Source organism: Clarias gariepinus, chromosome 6 (genome assembly GCF_024256425.1).
Source record: "Clarias gariepinus isolate MV-2021 ecotype Netherlands chromosome 6, CGAR_prim_01v2, whole genome shotgun sequence".
NCBI lineage: Eukaryota > Metazoa > Chordata > Actinopteri > Siluriformes > Clariidae > Clarias > Clarias gariepinus.
The window spans coordinates 29,704,679-29,728,566 of record NC_071105.1 but is presented as its reverse complement, the minus strand read 5'-3'; the positions used below and the strand labels follow the sequence as shown (position 1 = coordinate 29,728,566).

Genomic DNA, 23,888 nt, shown 5'->3' with positions numbered 1-23,888 from the left:
TGAGAGTCCAAGCAGAGAACAGTAACAGGAATTATCTGTGCCAGAAAGGTATAAGCAAGTATGAAACGAAAAGTTTATAGAATTGTTGTGAAACCAGCGGTCTTGTATGGTTTGTAAGACATCGCTGCTGATGAAAAGAAAGGAAACGGGGCTAAAGATGGTGCAATTTGCTTTGATAGTAACAAGAATGGACAGGATTTGGTATGTGTATATTGAAGGAACAGTGCAAGTAGGGCAGTTTGGAAACAAAGTTAGAGAGGCCAGAATAAGATGCTGTGGACATGTGCATAGAAGGGATAATGACTTTATACAGAAGTGACTGTTAGAGATGGAGTACAGGCAGAAATAAGATTTTGAACAGTTTTGTGTACATTTTAACAGTTTTTAAACAAGTTCTCCATCTAAATTGGGCACCACTAGACACAAGGTCTAGTCACATGACATTTTAATTTGTTTTTAGGTTCAATAGATTCTGATCCTAAAAAAAAAAAAACATGAAAATGAAAATACGCTAATAATAATGATAATAATAATAATAATAATAATAATAATAAATTAATAATAATAGATAACTGTTTTTGTTCACCTGCTATACCTGAAATTTAAGAAGTTGCGTTTATTAGTTTGCGTTCGCTTCATAGGAAAGTCGAAATAATTTAAATTCCCTTCGGGAATTTAAGGGGGAATATGTGGCGAATGTATTTATACCGTGTAAAGCTATTTGTAATTTTTGGAAGAATTTCTGTAATTTAGTGAGGCATTTGTGATGTGCATTAGTGTATAAGCTGGCCCTGGCGTAGCAGCGCGTGGGTAACAAATAAAATAATTAATTGGTTAAAATATCCATATTCCTTAGAGTGCGGACTTTGGGACAGGGAGCGGCGTGCAGTTGCAGTTATACACTTATGATGTGCATAATTTAGCTTTCTTTTGGGTATTGCTCTCCTTGTCGTAGTTACGTGCGAGATCGGCCAGGCGCAACCGAGGCTCGTTTCACTGAGCGGAAAGGCAGAATGGTTAGGGACTGCCGAATGCCTCCTTAAATCACGGTAGTTGCATTCTAAATTGCAATATTAGTTTTGGATAAATATGTAAATCCCCACCTTGGTTAGAGGACATGGACTTAGTGTAAGGCTAAAATCCATTTCCTAAGCATTTCTCAGGAACAAGGTACGGTGTGTAAGTTACAGTATTTTAAAATTTTAATATATATATATTCTGGAATAAGTCAATAAAACAAGCTTAAAGTGTCCGTAATTAAACTGATCATCTTGAGGTGTCCGTCTAACTTTGATACACTACAATTTACCAACAATCAAGATTAATTCATGATTGAGAAATAACCAACTATTGCCACAAGTTGGAAACCAAATTATGCAGCGTTGAGCTCCGCTGCTGGAAATTAAGCACAAGACTCGGCTTGGGAGCTCATGACAGAGCGGCATGCACTCCTGACACAGACAAAGAACTGACTGACTGACTTCAACTAATATTCAAACTAACACACCTAACATGACAAACATTAGTACAGATTGTATGTGACAAAGATTCATGTCTTCCATGTTGTATATGACTGTACTCATGACTGTTACCCATAACTATATTGCTTTTACAGAAAAAACAGCAGCAGCAAGATTTAATCCTAATTTCCTCAACAGAACAAAAGTAAACTGGAAGGAAGCAGGCTGCATAACAAATCGTGACAATGTGTGATGCTATTAAACAACCTTCTCTTTTATTTCAGACACAGAAATTTCATTGGATCAGCTGATGGTTGATTTTATTGTGTCCAATAAAATTTATGAATTTCGTTTATGTCTAACCAAAAGCTTTCTCATAGCAACATCAGACAAGGAGGAATTCTGACACAATTCATCAGAGATATCGCTAAATCATCCATATGCAACTCTAATCTGAGATCTTTCTAAATCATATGCTGATGCATATCTTCTGTAGTGAAGGATTGAAGGCACGGGCCCATAATGAAGTGGTAGTAACCTCTCTTCTGGGCTCCAACTGACTCTTTACTATACGTAAAGTATCTGGGTCGAAGAAGAGATCAGCTTGGAAGATGACTTGGATGTTTTGGACACTGATTTTCCTCACCTTACCTCATACACATACAGTCTATGGCAGAATTGTACACACATTATAGATTGTATTAAGTTATAATTGGCACATGTTACATCTGATGTACAGGTAGATTAGTCAGACTTGAAGTCTTTTACTCTCTCCTAGTCAATTGTGGAGAGAGATGTTTGGCTTCATGGTCTGGGGAACTGGTTTTGAATGGAGTCTATTGATAAAAGACCAGAAGGGCTGGAGATGGCCTGCTGAATTCTTAAATGGAGGTTTGAAGTTCAGGGCTCTGTCTCTAGAGGTAAATATTACACTTAGAGAGAGGAAGTTCATTACCAGTTCCTGTAGCTTAATAGAACCACAGGGATCATGAAGACACCACAAAAGGGGGCATATCTTCTCATTCTTTACACAGGCACAGGGTTTTGATTAGTTAAATTTTTTAATTTGATTTTGTAAATCTCTTCTATGCCATAAACTGTAGTAAATTCTGTTAGAATTTAAGGGGGCACTGTAAGGTTTTATAATATAGTAAGACAATGTAATCTAATAAGAAGATTCCTGTGCTTTGAGAACAGACCCCCCACTGTGCTTCATCATGTCTTCTGTGGTAACACCTTCTATATCCTGTATCCAGACGAGGATACATCCAAATGGCTCCTGTCTGCTAGAATCCTTTTGTTTAATCAGGAGAATGCAAATGTATCTCCTCTCACCTGTCTGTCTTCGGGTCCCTCTATGACTGACATGTTAATGACTGGTTCTTTTGATGTTCAGGACGTAGCACCGTTTAAATGTGCTCTCTTTGCTGAGAATAAAGAGAGATCTTCAGACATCATGCCTGTGTGTGTGTGTGTTTGTCTCTCCCGGTCGATCGGGCCCGGACCGGTAAGTGTATCAAGGTGCAGCGGACACAACAAGCTAAAACTCTTCTTCTCTTAGCTTAAAACTTAGCTCGGACATGCTTCATCAATTAAAACCTAACAGTATCCCTTGTCTGTGTTTCTGTGCCCCCATTCCCTAGTGTGTTAAGCTATTAGGTAAGTGTAGCTTAGTGCATGTTGGGGCTAAAGACATGCTTAGCTAGGTGTATGTGTAGCTAACTGCCATGGTTAAGCACCGCTTAACCATGTTTAACTAAAAGCCATGCCTAGCTGATTGCCATGTCTTTAGCCCTCGTCCCGTCTCTCTCTTGGTCTCTAGTCTCTACGTGTCTCCCTCTAGTGTCTCTCTTCTCTCTAGTGTCTCCCCTCTACGTGTCCAGTCTCAGCTCCACGCATAGTCTGTGTGTCCTGTTATGTGTTTGTCCTCCTCCTGCCTGTGTCTCGCCACAGGATGTGTTTGTCCTCCAGTCTGTGTCTTGACAGAGAGCCCCTGTTAGCACAGAGTTAAATATTGTTTGAGTTAGTTTGTTCCTTTGTTTGTGTCTTTATTTATACTTTGTTTAACCATCATTAAAAGACTCTTTTTTTTGATTACACAACCCCTCTGCCTCTATGCCTGCTCCTTCCGCCCACGGCGTTCAACACCTGCAACAACACCCCGTTCGTGACAAATATAACCACTTTACTCTGTGCATTAGTAAAGCATTTCTTAAGAGTAAGCTTTAAATTTCAGGTTGACAAAAATGGAAAATATATATATATATATTTTAACTACTGTCCAATTAATACCCCTGAAGAACAGACAATTTTTAGTTCCAACAAAGACTGATTAGTTAAACTTACATTTACATTTAGGCATTTGGCAGACGCTCTTATCCAGAGCGATTTACATTTTTATCTCATTATACATCTGAGCAGTTGAGGGTTAAGGGCCTTGCTCAAGGGCCCAACAGTGGCAACTTGATGATTGTGGGGTTTGAACCTGGGATCTTCCGAACCGTAGTCCAATGCCTTAACCACTGAGCTACTCCTGGCCCTACTTGACATGTTAATTTTAGTTTTTACACAGAGACTCTGAAAACAGGGAAACAAATTAAGCAATAACCTCATATAATGCATTCTATACTGTAATATCTGCACACATTGTACATTACATACAACCTCACTCACTGGTACCAGTAGTCTGAGTCTATACCGCTTTATCCTGTATTCAGAGGCGAGGGGGCTGCCTAGAGCCTATCCCAGGAGGCTTAGGGCATAAGGCGCGGCACCTTGGACAGGGAGCCAATCCATCACAGGGCACACATACAATCATTTACACAATACGGGCAATTTGGGAATGCCAGTTAGCCTAACCTGCAGGTCTTTCCATGCACACAGAGACTACACTACACTACCGTGCCACCCTTTCAACCTCAGTAAAATTATATTTTATGCCAATGAGAAGAAACGAACGCATGCAATGATCATACATTAAGCACGCTACTGTACTTGTGTGGAACACATGTCTGCAACAATGGCATGTTTGACCCTTGTCCAGTTAGATAACCGTAAAAGCAAAATCAGGCTAAACTACATAAACACAATGACTCAAATGTAAACGCAAACTGAATAATGAAAGCAAAGCAGGAAAAGAAATGTAAACATAAATCAGTTTATGTTTTTCATTTATAGTGCGTTTTTTTTCGCAATTATTGTACTTCTTGTGTTGAAAAAAACAAAAATTTTAATCGAACATTAAATCGAATTAAAACCTGGAAGAATTGTGGTAAACCAGTGGTTTTGTAAAAGAAATGAATGATGGTGACTGGAGTCAAGTCACACTAAAAGAAGTCAGAATCAATACTTGACATCGAAATAAATTTAATACACAGAAAGAGCTGTGGATGATGACAAAATAGCTTTGTGGCTATAAGAAAACCACTAGTTTGTAAGAGTTAATAAAAAAAGGGCTCCAGTTTTCTAGGGAGCAAAAATTTTTGACTTTGGAGCAAAGGAAAAAAGTCATGTGTTCTATTGAGTCCAGATTGACCATGTACCAGACGGGTGGGCTTGAAGTGAAAGTGCATGAAGTGATGCACCAATCCTGTGTAGTGCCCACTATATGATCTGGTATGAGGTCTAGGCTTAGGAATGTTATGTGGCCCTGGGGTATGTTCTTTGTACGTCGCTAACTCAGTTAGCTGGATTTAATTGTTGTGGATTTGTCCTGATCTTGGATTGTTTCGTTCTTCAATGCGCTTCTCGCATTTGTTGACATAGCTTGAACCTGCTCGGGAGCAGGTTTATTTAATGTAAACAGGATTTAGCCTGCGCTCCTGGCGGGTAATGATTGGTTGAAATGGCGAGGTCACATCTAATTGGTTAAAGAGCACGACTGACTCACGTGGAAAAAGAAAAGTATATGCCCCTGCCATGGATGCCACCCCCCATTTTTCAGGGGTTTGTCATAAAAATATACAATTATATATATATATATATATATATATATATATATTAAAAATAAATATTTTATAATGATAAATTGGACAAAACTAATTTTATTATAAAATAAACAATATAAAAGTATACATAATATTTTTATTTTTTCATGTACAACATTTATTTTCATATTGCTTATTTTATTTTATTGTCTCATGTAATTTGTAATTTGTAAACCATTAACTTGTGAATTTATGTTCTAATATAATATTTGTATAGCGATTATGTTGGGCGGCAATCCATGGCAAGGGGGGCATTTCAGCGCATAACACGTGTTACAAAAAAATTGAGCCGCTCTTTTTCCATTTCGTCAACCAATCGGAGGGCTTGTGATCAGTGTTTCCACTATCGATGCATATCGCCTTTTAAACCAATGCACGAGCACGCAATAATCCTAGACAACTCAATCCAGCTATACTAATCATCAACAACAGGTGAGCTCGAAGAACTGATTTAGCCGGATCGTAATTAGCACGATGATCTCATCTTAGATGTGTCAATTCATCTCGGATGTGTCAAGCGACATACGAAGAACGGACCCCTGATTTACTCTATCCGAACTACACCGACACAAACTTATTAAAGAGGGGATTTGGGAAAATCTCACTGGCAGTGGCAGCCCTATGGTCTTCATAACAAAAGATAACAGCAAGAGATTCCAAATGCAAACAGCACACTTAAATCAACCCTTACTTTTTACTATTTCCCTAGTGTGCACTGGGACCTCTTGTTTTTTAAGAATTATTATTAGGGCCCAAGCACTAGTGTGCACAGGGCCATCTTGTTCTTCAAAGTAGTATTTATTTAATTATTATATATATTTTTTAATATCCAGGCACTTTTGAAAAAACTAATCAAAATTAGCACATACAGTAGGTTGGAATTAGGAGGTCAGTCTGGCTCCGTCCTAAGAGTGGCCCATGCCCGTCACAGCACCCCCTGGAAAATCTTCCTGCATAGTTCGTTGCACATATACTTATAAAACCCAGTATCCATCTACACTGAAAAAAATGACACTTTGGATCAACTTTAAAAAAATGCTTCAATTTGTTACAAGCAATTTTTTTACTTTCTCTCTAATCAAGCGTTAGAATATTCTTTAAGGTTTAATTTTGATTAAATATGAATAGATTTTTAAGTTTTCCCAAAGCAAAATAAAATTTATCCATCCAAATCAGAAACAAAAGTTATTACAATGCCTTAGGCCAGTCAAACTTATTTTTCTACTTTCTAAAAACTTGATTAAATCACTTTAGAAAAACCTAAGATTTAACATTATATTTAAGTTTAGTGTTTACCTTGAAAGAAACAACTCTACATGAGAAACAACTCATGTAGTATAAAGTAATAGGAGTAAATTATAGTAGTAATCTTTTTTATTATTCTCAAGTTAAAAATATGATTATGTACAAACTTAATTTTATGAATTATACAATATATAGTCTTTTTCTGAAATAAAAAATTGTATTATCTCTAAATCAAAAAAGTTATTTTATGTAGAGAAGTTACATTTATAAATGAAGTAAGCAACCTTTTAAAAAATAATTATGTTTAAAAATGAAGATAATGAACACACAAGTTCTTCTCCAAAAACATTTATTACCATCCTTGAAACGATACATTACCTTTTCGTTTTGTTGTACTATTATTTCTCCAATTAAAAGACAGAAAACAAAAATAAAATAAATAAAACAATGCATTTTTAATGACTTAATCTTAAGAACTGTATAAACCTATTTGCCAACCATGTAAAAAAATCTGACAATTGTTTGACAAATGAAGTGACCAAAAAGTTTATATTTTACTGTCAATAAGCTATACATTCCCTAAATATTTTCTACAGGGCCACAAAAGTGTGTTTAAGTTTACCAAGATAGCTCAAGTTTAGCGCATAGATGAGGCCAAACAACATGGAACATTCATGTGCGACTGATAGAAACTCAATAAGTCACAATCCCGATTTCATGTGGTGGCTAAAGACAGTCTTCTTCCTCCCTGAGGACGAACAGGGTTATTTCTGCCTGAACGTCATCTTTCTGAACAACCTAATAAAAGAAAGGACCATCGTTAAACAAGTTGCTCTACTTGGCAAAACAGTGTCTGATGTATGCATGTAAAAATAAATTAATGCTCCATATAAGTGCAAAAAAAACTACTGATTGTAAAAAGTATACTGATTGGAAGCTCACAGGTTCAAACCTGAGCACCACCAAAGCTGCCACCTGGACCTTAGAGCAAGGCTAATTTATCAATTCAGTAATATTTTTCAGTTCTAAGATTGAAATGCCTTATAAAAAACCGCTTGCCAGTGCTTAATCAGTTGGTCCACATCTTCCACTAAATACATAATGCCATAAGACATTTCAGGAGATACTCTCTTCATACATTCACCTCCAAACTCTAAGCATGTAAAAACAAACATAGTATTGTTGGTTAGGTTAGGCTTGTGAAGCGTGATAAAATTAACATGGCAGATATTGAAACCTGTATTCAGACAGCATACACTAATCTGTAAACAAGTTAAACTAAAATGTTTTATTCTGCTAGTAATTTAGTGCGTCACAGACAACTTGATTTGGATGCCTTGCTCAGCTCCTGTGGCTTCAATTCACAATATATATATATATAATTTGACACCAAGCTAATTTCTGCTTTTTTTGAGCAAGCACATACCAGATCAAGAACTTGAAGATGAAGATTATATCTTTGGTCTTCTCTCTGACCATTCCTTCCTTGTTTCTAATTATCTCAATGAGTTTGCAGTGTTGCTTGTTTAAGGAAACCAGCAATCTTGCTTGAAGTTGAGCAGTTATAATTTTTAGAAACTCATTACTGATCTAAAAAAAAAAAAAAAATTTTTAGCAAATCTTAATTACAGTGTGTATAGAAAGAATCCCCCCCCCCCCACACACACACCTTTAAAATAACTGCATTCTGTTGCTTTGTGCTCACTACTGATAATACAATAAACCCATGAACATAATTCAGTTTCGCAGGATAATTTAAATTATTCTCTGATATTATCAGATAATTCAACTACTAGTTTTCAGTGCTTCGTCATTTTCAGGGAGTTAATTTAGGATATTTAGATTACACTGACATTTGTAAATTCACGGCAATTCTATTGTATCATTTCCATTTCAAAATTTATCCACATAATGTTTTTATTTGTGCATTTTTGGACTTAATTTCTGCAGTATGGGTAACATAATGCCCTTTCAGAAAAGCTAAAAAACCTGTAAACACAAAAGTGAATAAAGATTTCATGTTTACTTTTAAACTTCATGACACAGTAATGGCTAACCTCAGCTTGTTGTTCTGTGTAAACACTAGCTGAAAGTGGGACAGTGCTCTGCCAATTAATCCAACCTAATACTACCAAGCAAATTTTAAGTTTTTTTTATAATTGTATATATAAATAATTTACTGTTTTGAGTTTTATTTCACATTTAATTTACATGGTTAATTTAATCAGTTGGTCTGTTGTACTTGTAGTAATGTTAAATCAACGTGTCAAAAATTGCTGCCAGTGTTTATATACTGATAACCTTAAAACGTGTAATAAAGTGTTACCAGTATGTCAGGGACATGTGCTAATGCCCCAATTCATACGAGGGAATATAGTTTAAGCGATATTACATTTCTTACACGTTAGCAAGTCCAGAAGGTTTTAGACATAACTATAAGTAAATTTAGGTCACTTTCCTATTAATTTTTCACGGTACTTAAATGTAATTAATTTTATGTTATTCGGCACAGCCGACTTAGCGTAGAAACTCCTGTGTTTTTGAAAATAACCGCGTTAGTTCGCTAATGCTACTGTAGGTAATATAGGTGTTTTTAGCTAGTAAACACAGACGCAAAACTCAATCTACAAAGTAGTTGTTTCTGTGCTCATTGAAGAGATACATTTAACATAAAAATGACATGAGTTTGCTTTCTTACCTGTTGTTTTCTTTGAAAAACTATGGCCGCCAGCAAACGTGATTCAGTCCGTGATAATACTACGTCATGAGGTCACGTGACACGGCGAACTTTTGGTTTGAAGCAGAAATGTCCTTTCACAAACAGGGGGCTTCGATGTTTGCTTTTAAGCAACGTAAAAATATCAGTTTCGTATAGGAAATCAAAAATTTCCATCAGATCAATGTAGAAACATTCTTTGTATCAATGACACAGCAGTTTCACTTTTCTCAGTGATAGATCTCATTGAGATCAACTTTTGCACTGCATGTCATTAGGTTTAATACACAGGAAGTCTGTTATTTTGAGTTGTTTGCAAAATGCAGGGAATTGATACAGTTGCCACCAAACCAGGCCAATATGATCTGCACAGATTATGATGCAAAATTGCGAAGGGATTTTTAACATCTCAAACTGTTTAGCCGTGGTGATGCATTAAAATTATGGTGAATAAAATAAAACAGGAAGGGGCTAATAACTTCTGAGTACAGTACCATAAATTACATTCGTGGAACCTTAGGATTTTGTTAAGAGTACAAAGCTGATCACGTTGATATGAAAACCAGGCGTCTCAGTCATAGCACCACCACCTGGCAGCAGGAAATGTGTCACTTTATGAAATCTAATATTTTGTCCCTTACTTTCACTTGGTTTGGTTCAAAATCAGTCAGAATAATGAAAATTCATGACTGATTTTAAACTGTTTTTGGGAGATTTTGATTTGTGTTGCTATGGTGAGGATTTAAATAAGAACATAATAGATAAAAAAATATATATTTTCTTATCTCACGAGTGGAATGGCCTAACATTCCAATGTTCTATTTTACAGAGAGTGCGTGTGGTCATGAAAAAGGCCAGTGTCAGAACCTTTGTCAGAAATCTAGCTGCATAACTCATATCGACTTGCGCATACATGCATGAGACAAAGTAATGATTCAGATCTCATTAAGCTGATCAAAGCTCATCCAGTTGTTGTGGGATTTGCTAAACAGAAAGTCATTTTGCATTCCTTAAAAAATACACCTATTGGAATTTGATATGCTTCTCTTAACGGATTTATATGATTTTGACCAAACAGGGTCCAATATAATCAAGATATTAAAGATCTAACACTGTAAAGGAATGTTTGATGTCTTATATAGGTCAGCCATGGTAAGCCCTTAAACCTATGGCAAATAATAGGAAACAGGACATAGCTAATAACTTCAGTGTGAAGTGGGTGATGTACAGGGGTTGGACAATGAAACTGAAAAACTGGACAATTTAATGTTGGAGGTTTTATGGCTAAATTTGACCAGCCTGGTGGCCAATCTTCATTAATTGCACATTCCACCAGTTAAGGCAGAGTAAGAAGGTTTAATTAGCAGAGTAATAGCACAGTTTTGCTTAAAATATTGCAATGCACACAACATTATGGGTGACATATCAGAGTTAAAAAATTGTTGGTGATAATAAGGGACTAACACACCTTGGCCACTGAACAGCTTAACAATCCATAGTTTAATACTTTTATTACATTTTTTAAAATATAATTTGGAGAAAATTTACCCACGTTGAATGTTTACCTTCGAATTAAAACTGAAATATAATTTTAGTAATATTCATTATTTCATTTCAACTCAATACACTGTGGTAGATACATAAAGTAAAAATTACTTTAGTCAAAATATTTAATTACTTAACTGTAGCAGTACAATCTATGTATGATATATATATTGTATATTTTAGTAGGGCCAAATTCACTGTTAGGCATAATAATCTTTAAAATGAACAATTGTGAAAAATAACGCCAAACTTAAGGTCCATTACATACTGATAATATCTTGGTCCATTTAATTTACAATATGTGGAAAAGAATTACCCATATATTTTCTATATGATGTAATCAACTTCTAAAACCACTGGTTGTAAAACCAGCTTGCATTTTTCTGTATCACATACAGTATAACGTCACACATAACCCTGGTATATGCTGAACTTCAATTTACTAAAATCACAGACACTACTACATGTTTGTACTATTTAAATCATAAAAAAACAAGTTAAATGACTGACTCTATAGGTACAAATGGTTTTCTATGCTTTTTAGTTTGGTGGTGCTGAAGGTGGCTCCATCTCAAATGCATTGATGTGTTGACTGCAGTTGGGGTCACCTCTCACAACTGGGGAGGACTGGATGTGTCTGCCTGTGTGTGGATTCACACACCAGCACTCACCCCGGTGTCCGTTCACTGACATTTTACACTGAAACACATGAGATGGTCAACAATGACATTGATCACTAAATAAAGGGATCGACACATCACCTAAAGACCTTACACTTCCTCAAACAGAGATCCGAAGATAACACATGATTCTCCTGAGATACCAGTTATCCTCATTTTATAGTATACAGTTATAGAAGTACATTTTTAATTTTATTTTATATCTGGATTTGTGTTAAGTTGGTTTTTTGAACATGTCTACTTTAAAAGGGTTGAATAAGAATTTAATTTAATTGACCCTTCCTGTTCCCCTGAGTACAGGTAGTCCACAACTTACGAACAAATTTTCCCTGTTCTGGGAGCACGTTTGTAAGTTGGATTTGAGTCTTTGCCTTTGACATGAATATACAATGTAAAGCATACCAGTCCACTTGACCAAATCTCTGTCCACATTTCTCACCCTGCCATCATGTGGCCAAAAGCAAAGAAATAAGAAATTTATTTCCTAAAGAAATAAATCTTACACGTCAAATGTAAGTCTTGTCTGTGCTTCTTTAAACCGCGACGGTAACCCCTGAGCTGTTTTCCACTGTATTGGACTGTAAACTCTGTTCTGTTGAGGATCTTCCAAACTTAGGATAAATCACCATCAGGACAGAGATTTGATCCCTGCACCCGGACTGATTAATTGAAAGTGGGGAGGCCTACTCATTTCTCCCACACCCCCACAAGCACAATATACATACAATATACGGGACTTTGGACATTATATACATTAACTTACACACAGAATTTTTTTTTATATAATTGTAAATACTGGTATCTGGTCTATTTTTTGTACAATACACGTGAGCTACTTCAGCGATTTGTTCGCATCTACAAATCATAGAACTGTGGTCCAGACACATCAGTGAAAATTCATAACTCGAAAGTTTGTAAGTCGGGGACTACCTGTATATAGGGTCTACAAATACGGAAAACATTGCAATGTCCTAGCATACCTTCACATCTGAGTGTGTTCAAAGAATTTGGATACTGTTACTGATATTCCTGTGTTTTGGCCCTTTGACATGTTCTGACCATATTTTATATTCTACCCATTGTTTTCAAATATGTCCATGGGTTTTGACATTTGCTTAGGGTAACAACGCTGACTGTGGATTGTGTTGTTATATTGTCAACTTCAGCATATAGAAGATTTTTGTGAATAGATTTCTCGTTGCAATATTCAACCATTAATTTCATATGATAGTATATACAACAATTAACAAATGTGTTGGGGTTTACTGTCTGAAGAGATCTGTTCCACTGATAATGTCAGCAAAATCAGTTTTCTATTTAATGTTTAAATATATTTAATAAATAATTCAGTAGGTGTTAACAAATATTTATAACCTCATTATAAATGAGAAATGTGTTGTATGCATCATGTGTACACAATAATTGTACATTACAACATACAATAGTATGTATTTAAAATTTAACCTAATATAAAGGGTTTCTTTGATTTCTTTGATAGACCATTTTTTGTTTTCACCTGTTTCAAGTTGTATTGGCCCCTCTTGTCACAGTTGGGTATGTGCACCAAGTAGAGGTCTTCCAAAGGTCCACGATTGTCTCGGAAGGGCATTTTGGAGATTCTTTCAAGTATCTGCTCCAACTCCTGCTGACACTGACTCTGTTGTACACAATTTAAATAAATTATGAGGTAAGCTTGGCATTAAATATTAAACATTTTAAATTAAATAAGTATTTAATTTCCCTCTTAGGTAAAACAAGCAAATGGCACGAGGAAATAGTGACCTATGCAAAGTGATACAAATCAGGAATTATTAGGAAATACAGAAAGTTTCTATTGACTTTTCTTTTATCCTGCACAATCAAAAGTAAGGGTTTTTAATCGAATGCCTCTCGTTTATTGCATTGAACCTGTATATTTTGAAATGTAAATAAAGGAAATCGTTATTTTGATGCAAGTTAAGTTAGCTGGGCATCTACAATTTAGTTGACAGTGAGTTATGCAATACCATAAGCAATTGTTGCTTTGATTTTCCATTTTCTTGTAGGGATTGCTGTACAGTTCCTGTTTGGATCCCATCTACCTCCTGTGTTGCTTTACAGATTTTGCCTTATAATGGTGACTTCTTCTTCTTCTTCTTTGTCTTTCGGCCGTTCCCTTTCAGGGGTCGCCACAGCGAATCATTTGCCTCCATCTAACCCTATCCTCTGCATCCTCTTCTCTCACACCAACTAACTTCATGTCCTCTCTCACTGCATCCATAAATCTCCTCTTTGGTCTTCCTTTAGACCTCCTGCCTGGCAGTTCCAACCTCAGCATCCTTCTACCGATATATTCACAATCTCTCCTCTGAACATGTCCAAACCACCTCAATCTGGCCTCTCTGACTTTATCTCCAAAACATCTAACGTGGGTTGTCCCTCTGATAAACTCATTCTTAATCCTATCCATCCTTGTCACTCCCAAAGAAAACCTCAACATCTTCAGCTCTGCTACCTCCAACTCTGCCTCCTGTCTTTTCTTCAGCGCCACTGTCTCTAAGCCGTAGAGCATCGCTGGTCTCACCACTGTCCTGTACACCTTTCCTTTCATTCTCGCTGATACTCTTTTATCGCACAACAAACCTGACACTTTTCTCCACCCATTCCAACCTGCCTGTACCCTCCTCTTCACCTCCTTTGAACACTCTCCGTTGCTCTGGACTGTTGACCCTAAGTACTTAAAATCCTGCACCTTCTTTACCTCTGCTCCCTGTAGCCTCACCGATCCTCCTGGGTCCCTCTCGTTTACACACATGTATTCCGTCTTGCTGCGGCTAACCTTCATTCCTCTGCTTTCCAGAGCATACCTCCACCTCTCCAAATTTTCCTCCACCTGTTCCCTGCTCTCGCTACAGAGCACAATGTCATCTGCAAACATCATAGTCCATGGAGACTCCTGTCTTACCTCATCTGTCATCCTGTCCATCACCAGAGCAAACAAAAAGGGGCTTAGAGCATCCTTGATGCAGACCCACCTCCACCTTGAACTCTTCTGTCACACCTACAGCACATCTTACCACTGTCTTACAGCTCTCATACATGTCCTGCACCACTCTAACATACTTCTCGGCCACTCCAGACTTCCTCATACAATACCACAGCTCCTCTCTTGGCACCCTGTCATACGCTTTCTCTAAATCTAAAAAGACACAATGCAACTCCCTGTTACCTTCTCTGTACTTCTCCGCCAGCATCCTCAAAGCAAATACTGCATCTGATGTACTCTTTTTAGGCATAAAACCATATTGCTGCTCACAAATTCTCACCTCTGCCCTTAACCTAGCTTCCACTACTCTTTCCCACAGCTTCATTGTCTGGCTCATTAGCTTTGTACCTCTATAATTGCCACAGCTTTGCACATCTCCCTTGTTCTTAAAATTTGGCACCAATACACTTCTCCTCCATTCCTCTGGAATCCTCTAACTCTCCAAGATCTTGTTAAACAAACTTGTCAGAAACTCTACTGCCACCTCTCCTAAGCACTTCCATACCTCCACAGGTATGTCATCAGGACCAACAGCCTTTCCACTCTTCATCCTCTTCAACGCCCTTCTCACCTCACTTCTACTAATATTTGCTACTTTCTGTTCCACAACAGTTACCTCTTCTACTCTTTGTTCTCTTTCGTTTTCCTCATTCATCAACTCCTTAAAGTACTCCTTCCATCTTCTCATCACCCTCCTGGCATCTGTCAGTACATTTCCATCTCTATCTTTAATCACTCTAACCTGCTGCACATCCTTCCCATCTCTATCTCTCTGCCTTGCCAACCTGTACAGATCCACCTCTCCCTCCTTACTGTCTAGCCTAGCATATGCCTCCTTATATGCTCTTTGTTTGGCCTTTGCCACCTCTATCTTCACCTTACTCTGCATCTCCCTGTACTCCTGTCTACTCTCTTCAGTCCTCTCAGTGTCCCACTTCTACTTAGCTAGCCTCTTTCCCTGTATACACTCCTGGACTTCCTCATTCCACCACCAAGTCTCCTTGTCCACTTTCCCCTTACCTGATGATACACCAAGTACCCTCCTACCTGTCTCCCTGATCACATTGGCTGTAGTTGTCCAGTCAACTGAAAGCACCTCCTGACCACCCATAGCCTGTCTCAACTTCTCCCTAAAGACTTCACAACATTCTTCCTTTCTCAGCTTCCACCACTTTGTCCTCTGCTCTGCCTTTGTCCTCTTCGCCTTCCTCACCACCAGGGTTATTTTACACACCACCATTCTGTGTTGTCTGGCTACACTCTCCCCTACCAACACTTTGCAGTCCCTGATTTCTTTCAGGTTACAACGTCGACACAAGATGTAGTCGACCTGAGTGCTTCTGCCTCCACTCTTATATGTCACCCTATGTTCCTGCCTCTTCTGGAAGAAAGTATTTACTACTGCCATTTCCATCCTCTTTGCAAAGTCCACCACCATCTGTCCTTCTACATTCCTGTCCTGAAGACCAAACCTGCCCATCACATTTTCATCACCTCTGTTCCCTTCCCCAACATGTCCATTGAAGTCTGCACCAATCACCCTTTCACCTCTGGGCATGCTCTGCATCACGTCATCTAACTCACTCCAGAATTTCTCCTTCTCTTTTAACTCACATCCTACCTGTGGGGCATAACCACTAACAACATTGAACATTATCCCTTCAATTTCCAGCTTCAGACTCATCACCCTGTCTGATACTCTCTTCACCTCTAGAACATTCCTTACAAACTCCTCTTTTAGAATAACTCCTACTCCATTTCTTTTCCTATCCACACCATGGTAAAACAATTTGAACCCTGATCCTAAGCTTCTAGCCTTGCTACCTTTCCACCTGGTCTCCTGGACACACAGTACATCCACCTTTCTTCTCTGCATCATATCAACTAACTCTCTTCCCTTCCCTGTCATGGTCCCAACATTCAAAGTCCCCACTATCACTCCTAAACTCTTGCCTTTCCTCTTCTCTCTCTTCTTTCAAACACGCCTTCCTCCTCTCCTTCTTCGACCAACCGTAGCCCAATTTCAACCAGCACCCTGTAGGTCAACAACACCAGTGGCGGTCGTTGTTAACCCGGGCCACAACCGATCTGGTATGGGAATTATATTCATGATTCGCATCATTGATTTGGCAAATGTTTTACGTCGGATGCCCTTCCTGACACAACCCTCTGCATCTATCCAGACTTGGGACTGGCACAAGAAGACACTGGATTGCGGCCCCCGTGGTTGCATTGCCTTATAATAGTGACTGTTAAGTTTAAATAATGGGACCAGGCTAAGCTCCAGATTGTTGAGTTTAAAATGTGACATAAAAATCTCTTAATGTATTTACAGCCAAACACACACACACACACACACACACACAATGACATTGTTTGATTGTCTTTAACTTATTTACAGAAAAAGGATATTTACAGAAAATACCCTTTTAAACATGTTTTCACATTTTATTATGTTTCACTTTCATCTTAAAATGGATTTAAATCTTAATTTCCGCATAATTCTACACACAATACTCCACAATGAGGTAAAAACAGGTCTTTAATTGACTTTTATGGGCATAATTTGTAAATGCACACACCTGTGTATATAAAGTGCCAAATACAGAATAAAACAAAGCCATGAGGTTGAGAGCATCATTTTTCGAAGCTGTTTGTGTCGGCTCATATCGGGAGCATTTTGATTAAAGTGGAGATGAAAAGTGTGTAACAACAACACAGCACAATGCATGTGTGTATAAGCCTTTTAGTGAAATATAACAAACACACCTTTATACGTGTTAAAAAAAGCGCTGTCTTTGTGGCGCTGTGCGAAACACACGCCGATGTGATCCGCTTTATTTCAGATGGTTGTGTATCGAGCGATTAAAAACAATACAAGGCGTGTTATGATAAGTAAACTTTCTATCTCTTCCATTCCAGTGATTAAAAAACAGTAAAAATGTCAATTTTGGAATCCACAGACGCTTAGTGGCCCGAGCACAACATAATAATCTTTGCATAATAAAATAACTCGTGGCATGAATTTACACGGGGCATTTTGATCAAAGGGGAAATTAGAAGGGGAAAAGTAAAAGTGTCTACAAACAACATAGCACAATGCATGTGTGTGAATGGCCGAAATGTGGTTGTGAATAAATCTTTTAGTGAAAGTAAAATGTTCGTGTGAGCCCGCGGCGCATAAAGTAGAGCAATGATTATGAATGCTTCGGGAAAAACAGCAATGAAATTCACTCTGACCATTTTAATAATTAATTAATAAATTAGTGATTTCTTTGGTTTCGGCTGTGCTGATGGTGATAATGTCATTTCGTCATCTGCGCACAAGTGAACGCGCCTACAATTCACTTTACATACGAATTACATAATCTAATAATTTGTTTTTCATTAGTTTATATAAAAGCAGACATTTCGGTTTCTATAAGTATATATTTTTCACGTCTGTGAGGCGAGTATACACGAAGTTTCGGCTCATTTTCTGACGCGCTTAAGTTCACTGAAAACAATACAGAACAGCGCACCCTGTTTACTTTCTTTATTTAACAAAATCATAAAGTTTTTTCGTCATTGTGAGCGCACCTAAATAAAATTAGAGTCTTATAAAGGCTGTGTAGCTTATATAGTTTTACTATATAGTTTTTGCACATTAATCTGACAGTGTTTTAATTTTATGGGCGTTTAGTTTAATTTATTTCAGTTAATAAATCTACTACAAATTTAAAGAACACAAAATAAAAGATGACGCAAGACCCTACACGTGTAGCTTTTCTAATTACACATAAAATCTAAAGGCTCAGTGTGTTAACGTTTATGTTGCTTAAATTCAATCCTAAAAATATTTTTAAAATAATTGTAATTATAAATTTGTACTGTAATGTTAATACTGTGATTATGAATTCGTTTAATTACAATGGTTCACTTGATTTTATCTGCAACTACATGCGACTATAGCCGAGATGCGGCTCATTAATCCTGGAGAGAACGAACTAATGCCTGAGAAGTCAGTCTGTAGTTATATAGCGCCACTCAGCGGTAAAAGCCAGCAAACGCACAAACCCAAATGCAGTTGCCGTGCGCGGCGACAGTAAAAGTCGCATACTGCCTGTCCACCTACTGTACAGAATAGAACATTAAAATAACTTAAATATACACTTCTATCATTTGTATAATATGGTTATAGTATAGTATATCGTGGTTGGAATTTTGTTTTACTAAATAATATTATTCCAGTATAAGCAGGACCTCTTATTTCTATTTACTTTAGGTCATTGTTCTTGCATTGTGCGCTTTGCAATGTCAGACACATTCAAATGCAAATAATACACCCTCCCCAGGTGTGAATCGGCTGTTCTCACCTTTACACTCGAAGAAACTAAAATGCACCTCTTCTCACTGTGCATGGTTTCAGCAAAGTGGAGGATCTTAGATCTTGCTTCAGGCCTCTTATTAAATTTGTGTAAATTTAAAATATTCTGGATTCTACATTCTAAAATTGACATTGTTACCGTTTTTAATTCCTGGAATGAGATTTTTTCTTATCATAACACGCATGTTTTTAATCACTCTACACTGTTTTTAATTACTTTACAATGTTTTAATTTTAGATAAAAAAAAAAAAATAAACCAAAAAAATATATTCCATTTGTATTTTTTCCTTTGTAAAAAAGCATTAAAAATGATGGGTTGTATATCGAGCGATTAAAAACAATACAAGGCGTGTTATGATAAGGAAACTTTCTATCTCTTCCATTCCAGTGATTAAAAAACGGTAAAAATGTTAATTTTGGAATCCATAACATTTTGCATTTTGGTCCTAACACAACGTGATAATCTTTGTATGATAAAATGACTCGTAGCATGAATCTAGACGAAGGGCTTCATGTTTAAACAATAATTCAATAACATGATAATAATCAAAAGTAAAATAATATTGTTCTTTTTGCTGTTTATGTCCACCATTTAATAATTATTTAATTATCAATAATTAAAGCTGCTCATATCGCGTGCTTTCACTTTAAAAAAAAAAATGCAGTGTTTAATCAAGTATATGTCGCCTCTCTTTATGAAAGCAGAAATGCTTTATGAAATCAAAATGCTCCCGATATGAGCCGACACGAGCTCATATCGGGAGCATTTTGATCAAAGGCTAGATTAGAAGGGGAAAAGTAAAAGTGTCTCTGCTGCCTTCAGTTAAATGTATGGCTATTCAACCTATGCAACGAGCTAAACATAAGAGGAGGTGGTTCCAGGAACGACAAGACACATCGCTTCGTCTGTATGTCTTTAACTGAAGACTGTTTGTCCTCTTTTAATTCTGTAAGACTGTGAACTTACAATAAAACAATACACAAGCATCAGTATCGCCTCAGTTTGAAACCAACAACAGACGTCAGTGACGCAGCACTTCGTATGCTTTACGTTCGTCATAACATTTTCCTTATAAGTTTCAATAACCTCATAAGTAACAGAAAAGTAACAACTCTTGAAGAAAATGAAGTTACACATTGATTACTTACAGATTATGGCTCAACAAACTCCCAAACAATGTAAATTAGGCTTAAAGTTGAGCAGCTCGTGTTTCTGCTACAGAAAAATGAAAATGTGAAAATGTAATTTGTTAAAATGTTTTTATTATTTTTATTATTTATTAAAGAACATTATGATGATAAAATGACTCGTAGCATGAATCTAGACGAAGGGCTTCAGGTTTAAACATTTAAACCTGTTTAAACCCTTGCGTTATTAATTCTTATAATAATGCAAAAACACATCGACATCTGCTGATGCAGTAGCACGACCTGCCAATGTTTTAATTTTTATGGTAATTAATTTTTGTTTTTTTCAGTTAATAAATCTACTACAAATTTAAAGAACACAAAATATGAGATGAGAAAAACATACATGCGTAGCTTTTATAATTACACATGATAAAATCTAAAGGCTCACTGTGTGAGACATTTATAAGAGATTTCTTTTTCCCAGAAATATAACAATTACACATTTATACGTGTTAAATAAGCGCTGTCTTTGTGGCGCTGTGCGAAACGCACGCAGATGCGAGCCGCCTTCCTATCTCAGTCATAATATAGAAATATGTTTTAGCTGTGTAGTGGACCACGCGCGCACAACCTCTCGCGGGCGAGCCTCTGAATACGCCTTTTAACGGGGGTGGGGATAAGAAACACTCAGGAAAAACAGCAAGGAAACTGACTGGCCATTTTAATAATTCATTGATAAATTGATGTCTTTTTGTTTCGGCTGTGAGTGGATGTGCTGTAGTAATCCACGTTTCATACGAATTACATAAGCTTATTTTTTTACCCTTTAGTTTATATAAAAGCAGACATTTTGCTTTCTGTAAGTATATATTTTTCACGTCTGTGAGGCGAGTATACACGGAGTTTCGGTTTATTTTCTGACGCGCTCAAGTTCACAGAAACCGATACAGAATAGCGCTGTATCCCTGTTTGCTTTCATTATTTTACAACATCCTAACGTTTTGTCATTATGCGTGCACTTAAATAAAAGTAAAGTCTTATAAAGGCTATGTAGCTTATATAGGTTTATTATATAGTTTTTGCCCATTAATCTGACAACACCTGTGACTCACCCACGTTTTCTGATACACACAGCCAGAGTTTTCTGGCTACGCGAGTGTTACACATGATAAAATATAAAAGCTCACTGTGTTAACATTTACTTTGCTTAAATTCAACGGAACTAAGAAACCCCTATATTTAAGTTCTAAATTTGTACTGTAATTTTAGTACTGTGATGATAAATTCGTTTAATGTTTCATTTGTATTTTATAAGGTTTTCAGTTAATAAATCAACTACAAATTTAAAGAACACAAAATATAAGATGACGAAAAACATACATGCGTAGCTTTTATAATTACACATGATAAAATCTAAAGGCTCACTGTGTTAGCGTTTACTTTGCTTAAATTCGATCCTAATAAGATTTAATTTATTTTAATTCTACATTTGTACTGTAATTTTAATACTGTGATTATGAATTCGTTTAAGTACAACGTTTCACTTGATTTTATCTGCTACTATGTGCAGCTCTAGGGTTAGCTCTAACGGCGCGCGGCTTATTAATTCTTGAGAGAATAAACTGTCTATAGTTATATAGCGCCACTCAGCGGTAAAAGCCAGCAAACGCATAAACCCAAATGCCGCCACCGTGAGGCGTGACGGTAAAACCAGAATACCGCATGAGTAACATCTGTAAATGTTATGCCACAATGCAAAATTCTAAAACATTACATTAAAATAAGCATAAAAAACATGGTGGGGAGCCTAAAGATGCAAGATTTTTTAAGGGTGAGGTCTTTGCTAGAGAATGGGCTGATCATGGGTTGATTGTGACAGGTACTGCAATAAGCTCTAACTTGTTTTTTCCCTTACTGGGTGTTTTTATTTGTGTTGAACTTTTTTTTTTGTGTTGTCTCGCCACAACATTTGCTACAATCAATTTTTATACCTGGCATGTGAGGCCCTTTGTTCAACCTCCACAAGGTGCTGAGTAAATGATTTAATGCAAATTTGACCTCCCTATGGTGCTGAGTAAGAAGTGTGGCTTGGAGCAGAACTGTGCTGTCTGCCTCCTCCTGGGGCTCTCTGCCTTCGATCCGGAGCGCAGTACTGGTAGCCACCCACTGGTAGCTACACTCTGAGCACCTGCCTCTTTCTTCCTCCTGCCGACTTACAGACTTTTGCCTCAGATATAGCCCCTCCCAAAGTTTTTCATGGGGAGACTTGTACCTTTTTATGGGAACACTCTTTTCATTAGCTGCATGAACTCCACTATAGTACTCAAGTTGGTGTGGCGCTGTCCCCTTAAATATGCCAGTTCATATATCCCATAATTCTTGAAAGCTACTTCTGGTGGAAGGAAAATTAAGTCAAACACCAATATGCCCAGCCTAGCAAAATGACCTTGCTCAGATATGTAGATGCCCACTGCAACATCAAGTATTTTGTCTTGCCTTTTGTCATGAAGGTAGTCAGGATAGGATTTAAGTGCACACTGTTCTTTAATATGTTTATAAACATTATAAAACACAACTTGAAAAGTATGACTATGACCAGGCTATAAACTCATCCTAATAATAATGCTAGTATAGCTAATGCTAATAACAGCTAATACTAATGCTTACAAAAAACAGAACAGACGTACAACAGTGCTATTAAGTAGTGATGTTTTGATTGCGAGACTTTAAAGTACCCAAGTACTCAAGTCACTTTTCAGCGAAGCCTTGTGCTGTTGCTTGTATCAAAGTGAGATGAGGGCATTACTAATGTCCTGAAGAAGTTTTACTCAGTAATCCCTTTTGATTCTGAGAGTGTGTCGAGTCTTCCTGAGGCTTTGAAAAATTTCCACATTATTTTAATTTGTTTTCTCTCAACAAGGTATGGGCATATTAGTTAATATCTTGATATTATATGTTTATTATTGTTAGTTTGTTGTTTATATGTAATGTGAAGCCACATGATTAATGTGTTCAAAACTAATTTTGTGTTCAAATTCCAAAAAAAATTTATAACTCAAAAAATAAACTGAAATATATAAAAAAAAAAATAAATAATAATAATAATAATGTGGTTGCAAAAATTTGCATACCCTTAAACTAATACTTTGTTGAAGCACCTTTTGATTTTATTACAGCACTCTTTTTCGCTAGAAGTCTATTAGTATGGTACATCTTAACGTGGCAATATTTTTCCATTCTTCTTTGCAAAACGCTCCAAATCAGTCACATTGCGAAGGCATCTTCTGTGCACAGCCCTCTTCATATCACCTCACAAATTTTCAATCGGGTTCAGGTCTGGGCTCTGGCTGGGCCATTTCAAAACTTCAATCTTCTTTTGGTGAAGGCATTCTTTTGTTGGTTTGGATATATGATTTAAGTCATTGTCATGCTGAAAGATACAGAAGATTGTTTTCACAGGTACTACACAGCCATTACTTGCCAGAAATCTGCAAATTTCCGTTACTGCTTAGCGCCTGGAACCAGTACAATGGTCACTACTTGTTTGGAACTACTTCCTGTGTTGTTTCATAAAATCATTATGGAAATGGTTACCATATATTTTTTTTATTGGGACGGTGTCCATCCCACTCGGGAAGGTGCTGCTTTCATTTCTTGCAGTATAGCTCATAGTCTCAGAAGAGGCCTAGTTAATCAGTGACAATCCAGAGCCCAGGCCAGGGAGCAGACAGAC

General features: G+C 37.0%; 1 protein-coding gene across 1 annotated transcript in view; it reads right to left on the bottom strand.

Annotated features, from left to right (window-relative positions):
* Positions 1-11,044: 11,044 nt before the first annotated feature.
* The window catches only part of igfbp2a (insulin-like growth factor binding protein 2a), a 58,706-nt gene continuing 45,862 nt past the window's right edge, over positions 11,045-23,888 (bottom strand). The window contains exons 3-4 of the mRNA XM_053499429.1: positions 13,149-13,289; positions 11,045-11,651 (exon numbers count right to left, since the gene is read on the bottom strand). Of these exons, the coding sequence (XP_053355404.1) occupies positions 11,493-11,651; positions 13,149-13,289 (300 nt within the window). The 3' untranslated portion in view covers positions 11,045-11,492. The remainder of the gene's footprint in view (positions 11,652-13,148; positions 13,290-23,888) is intronic.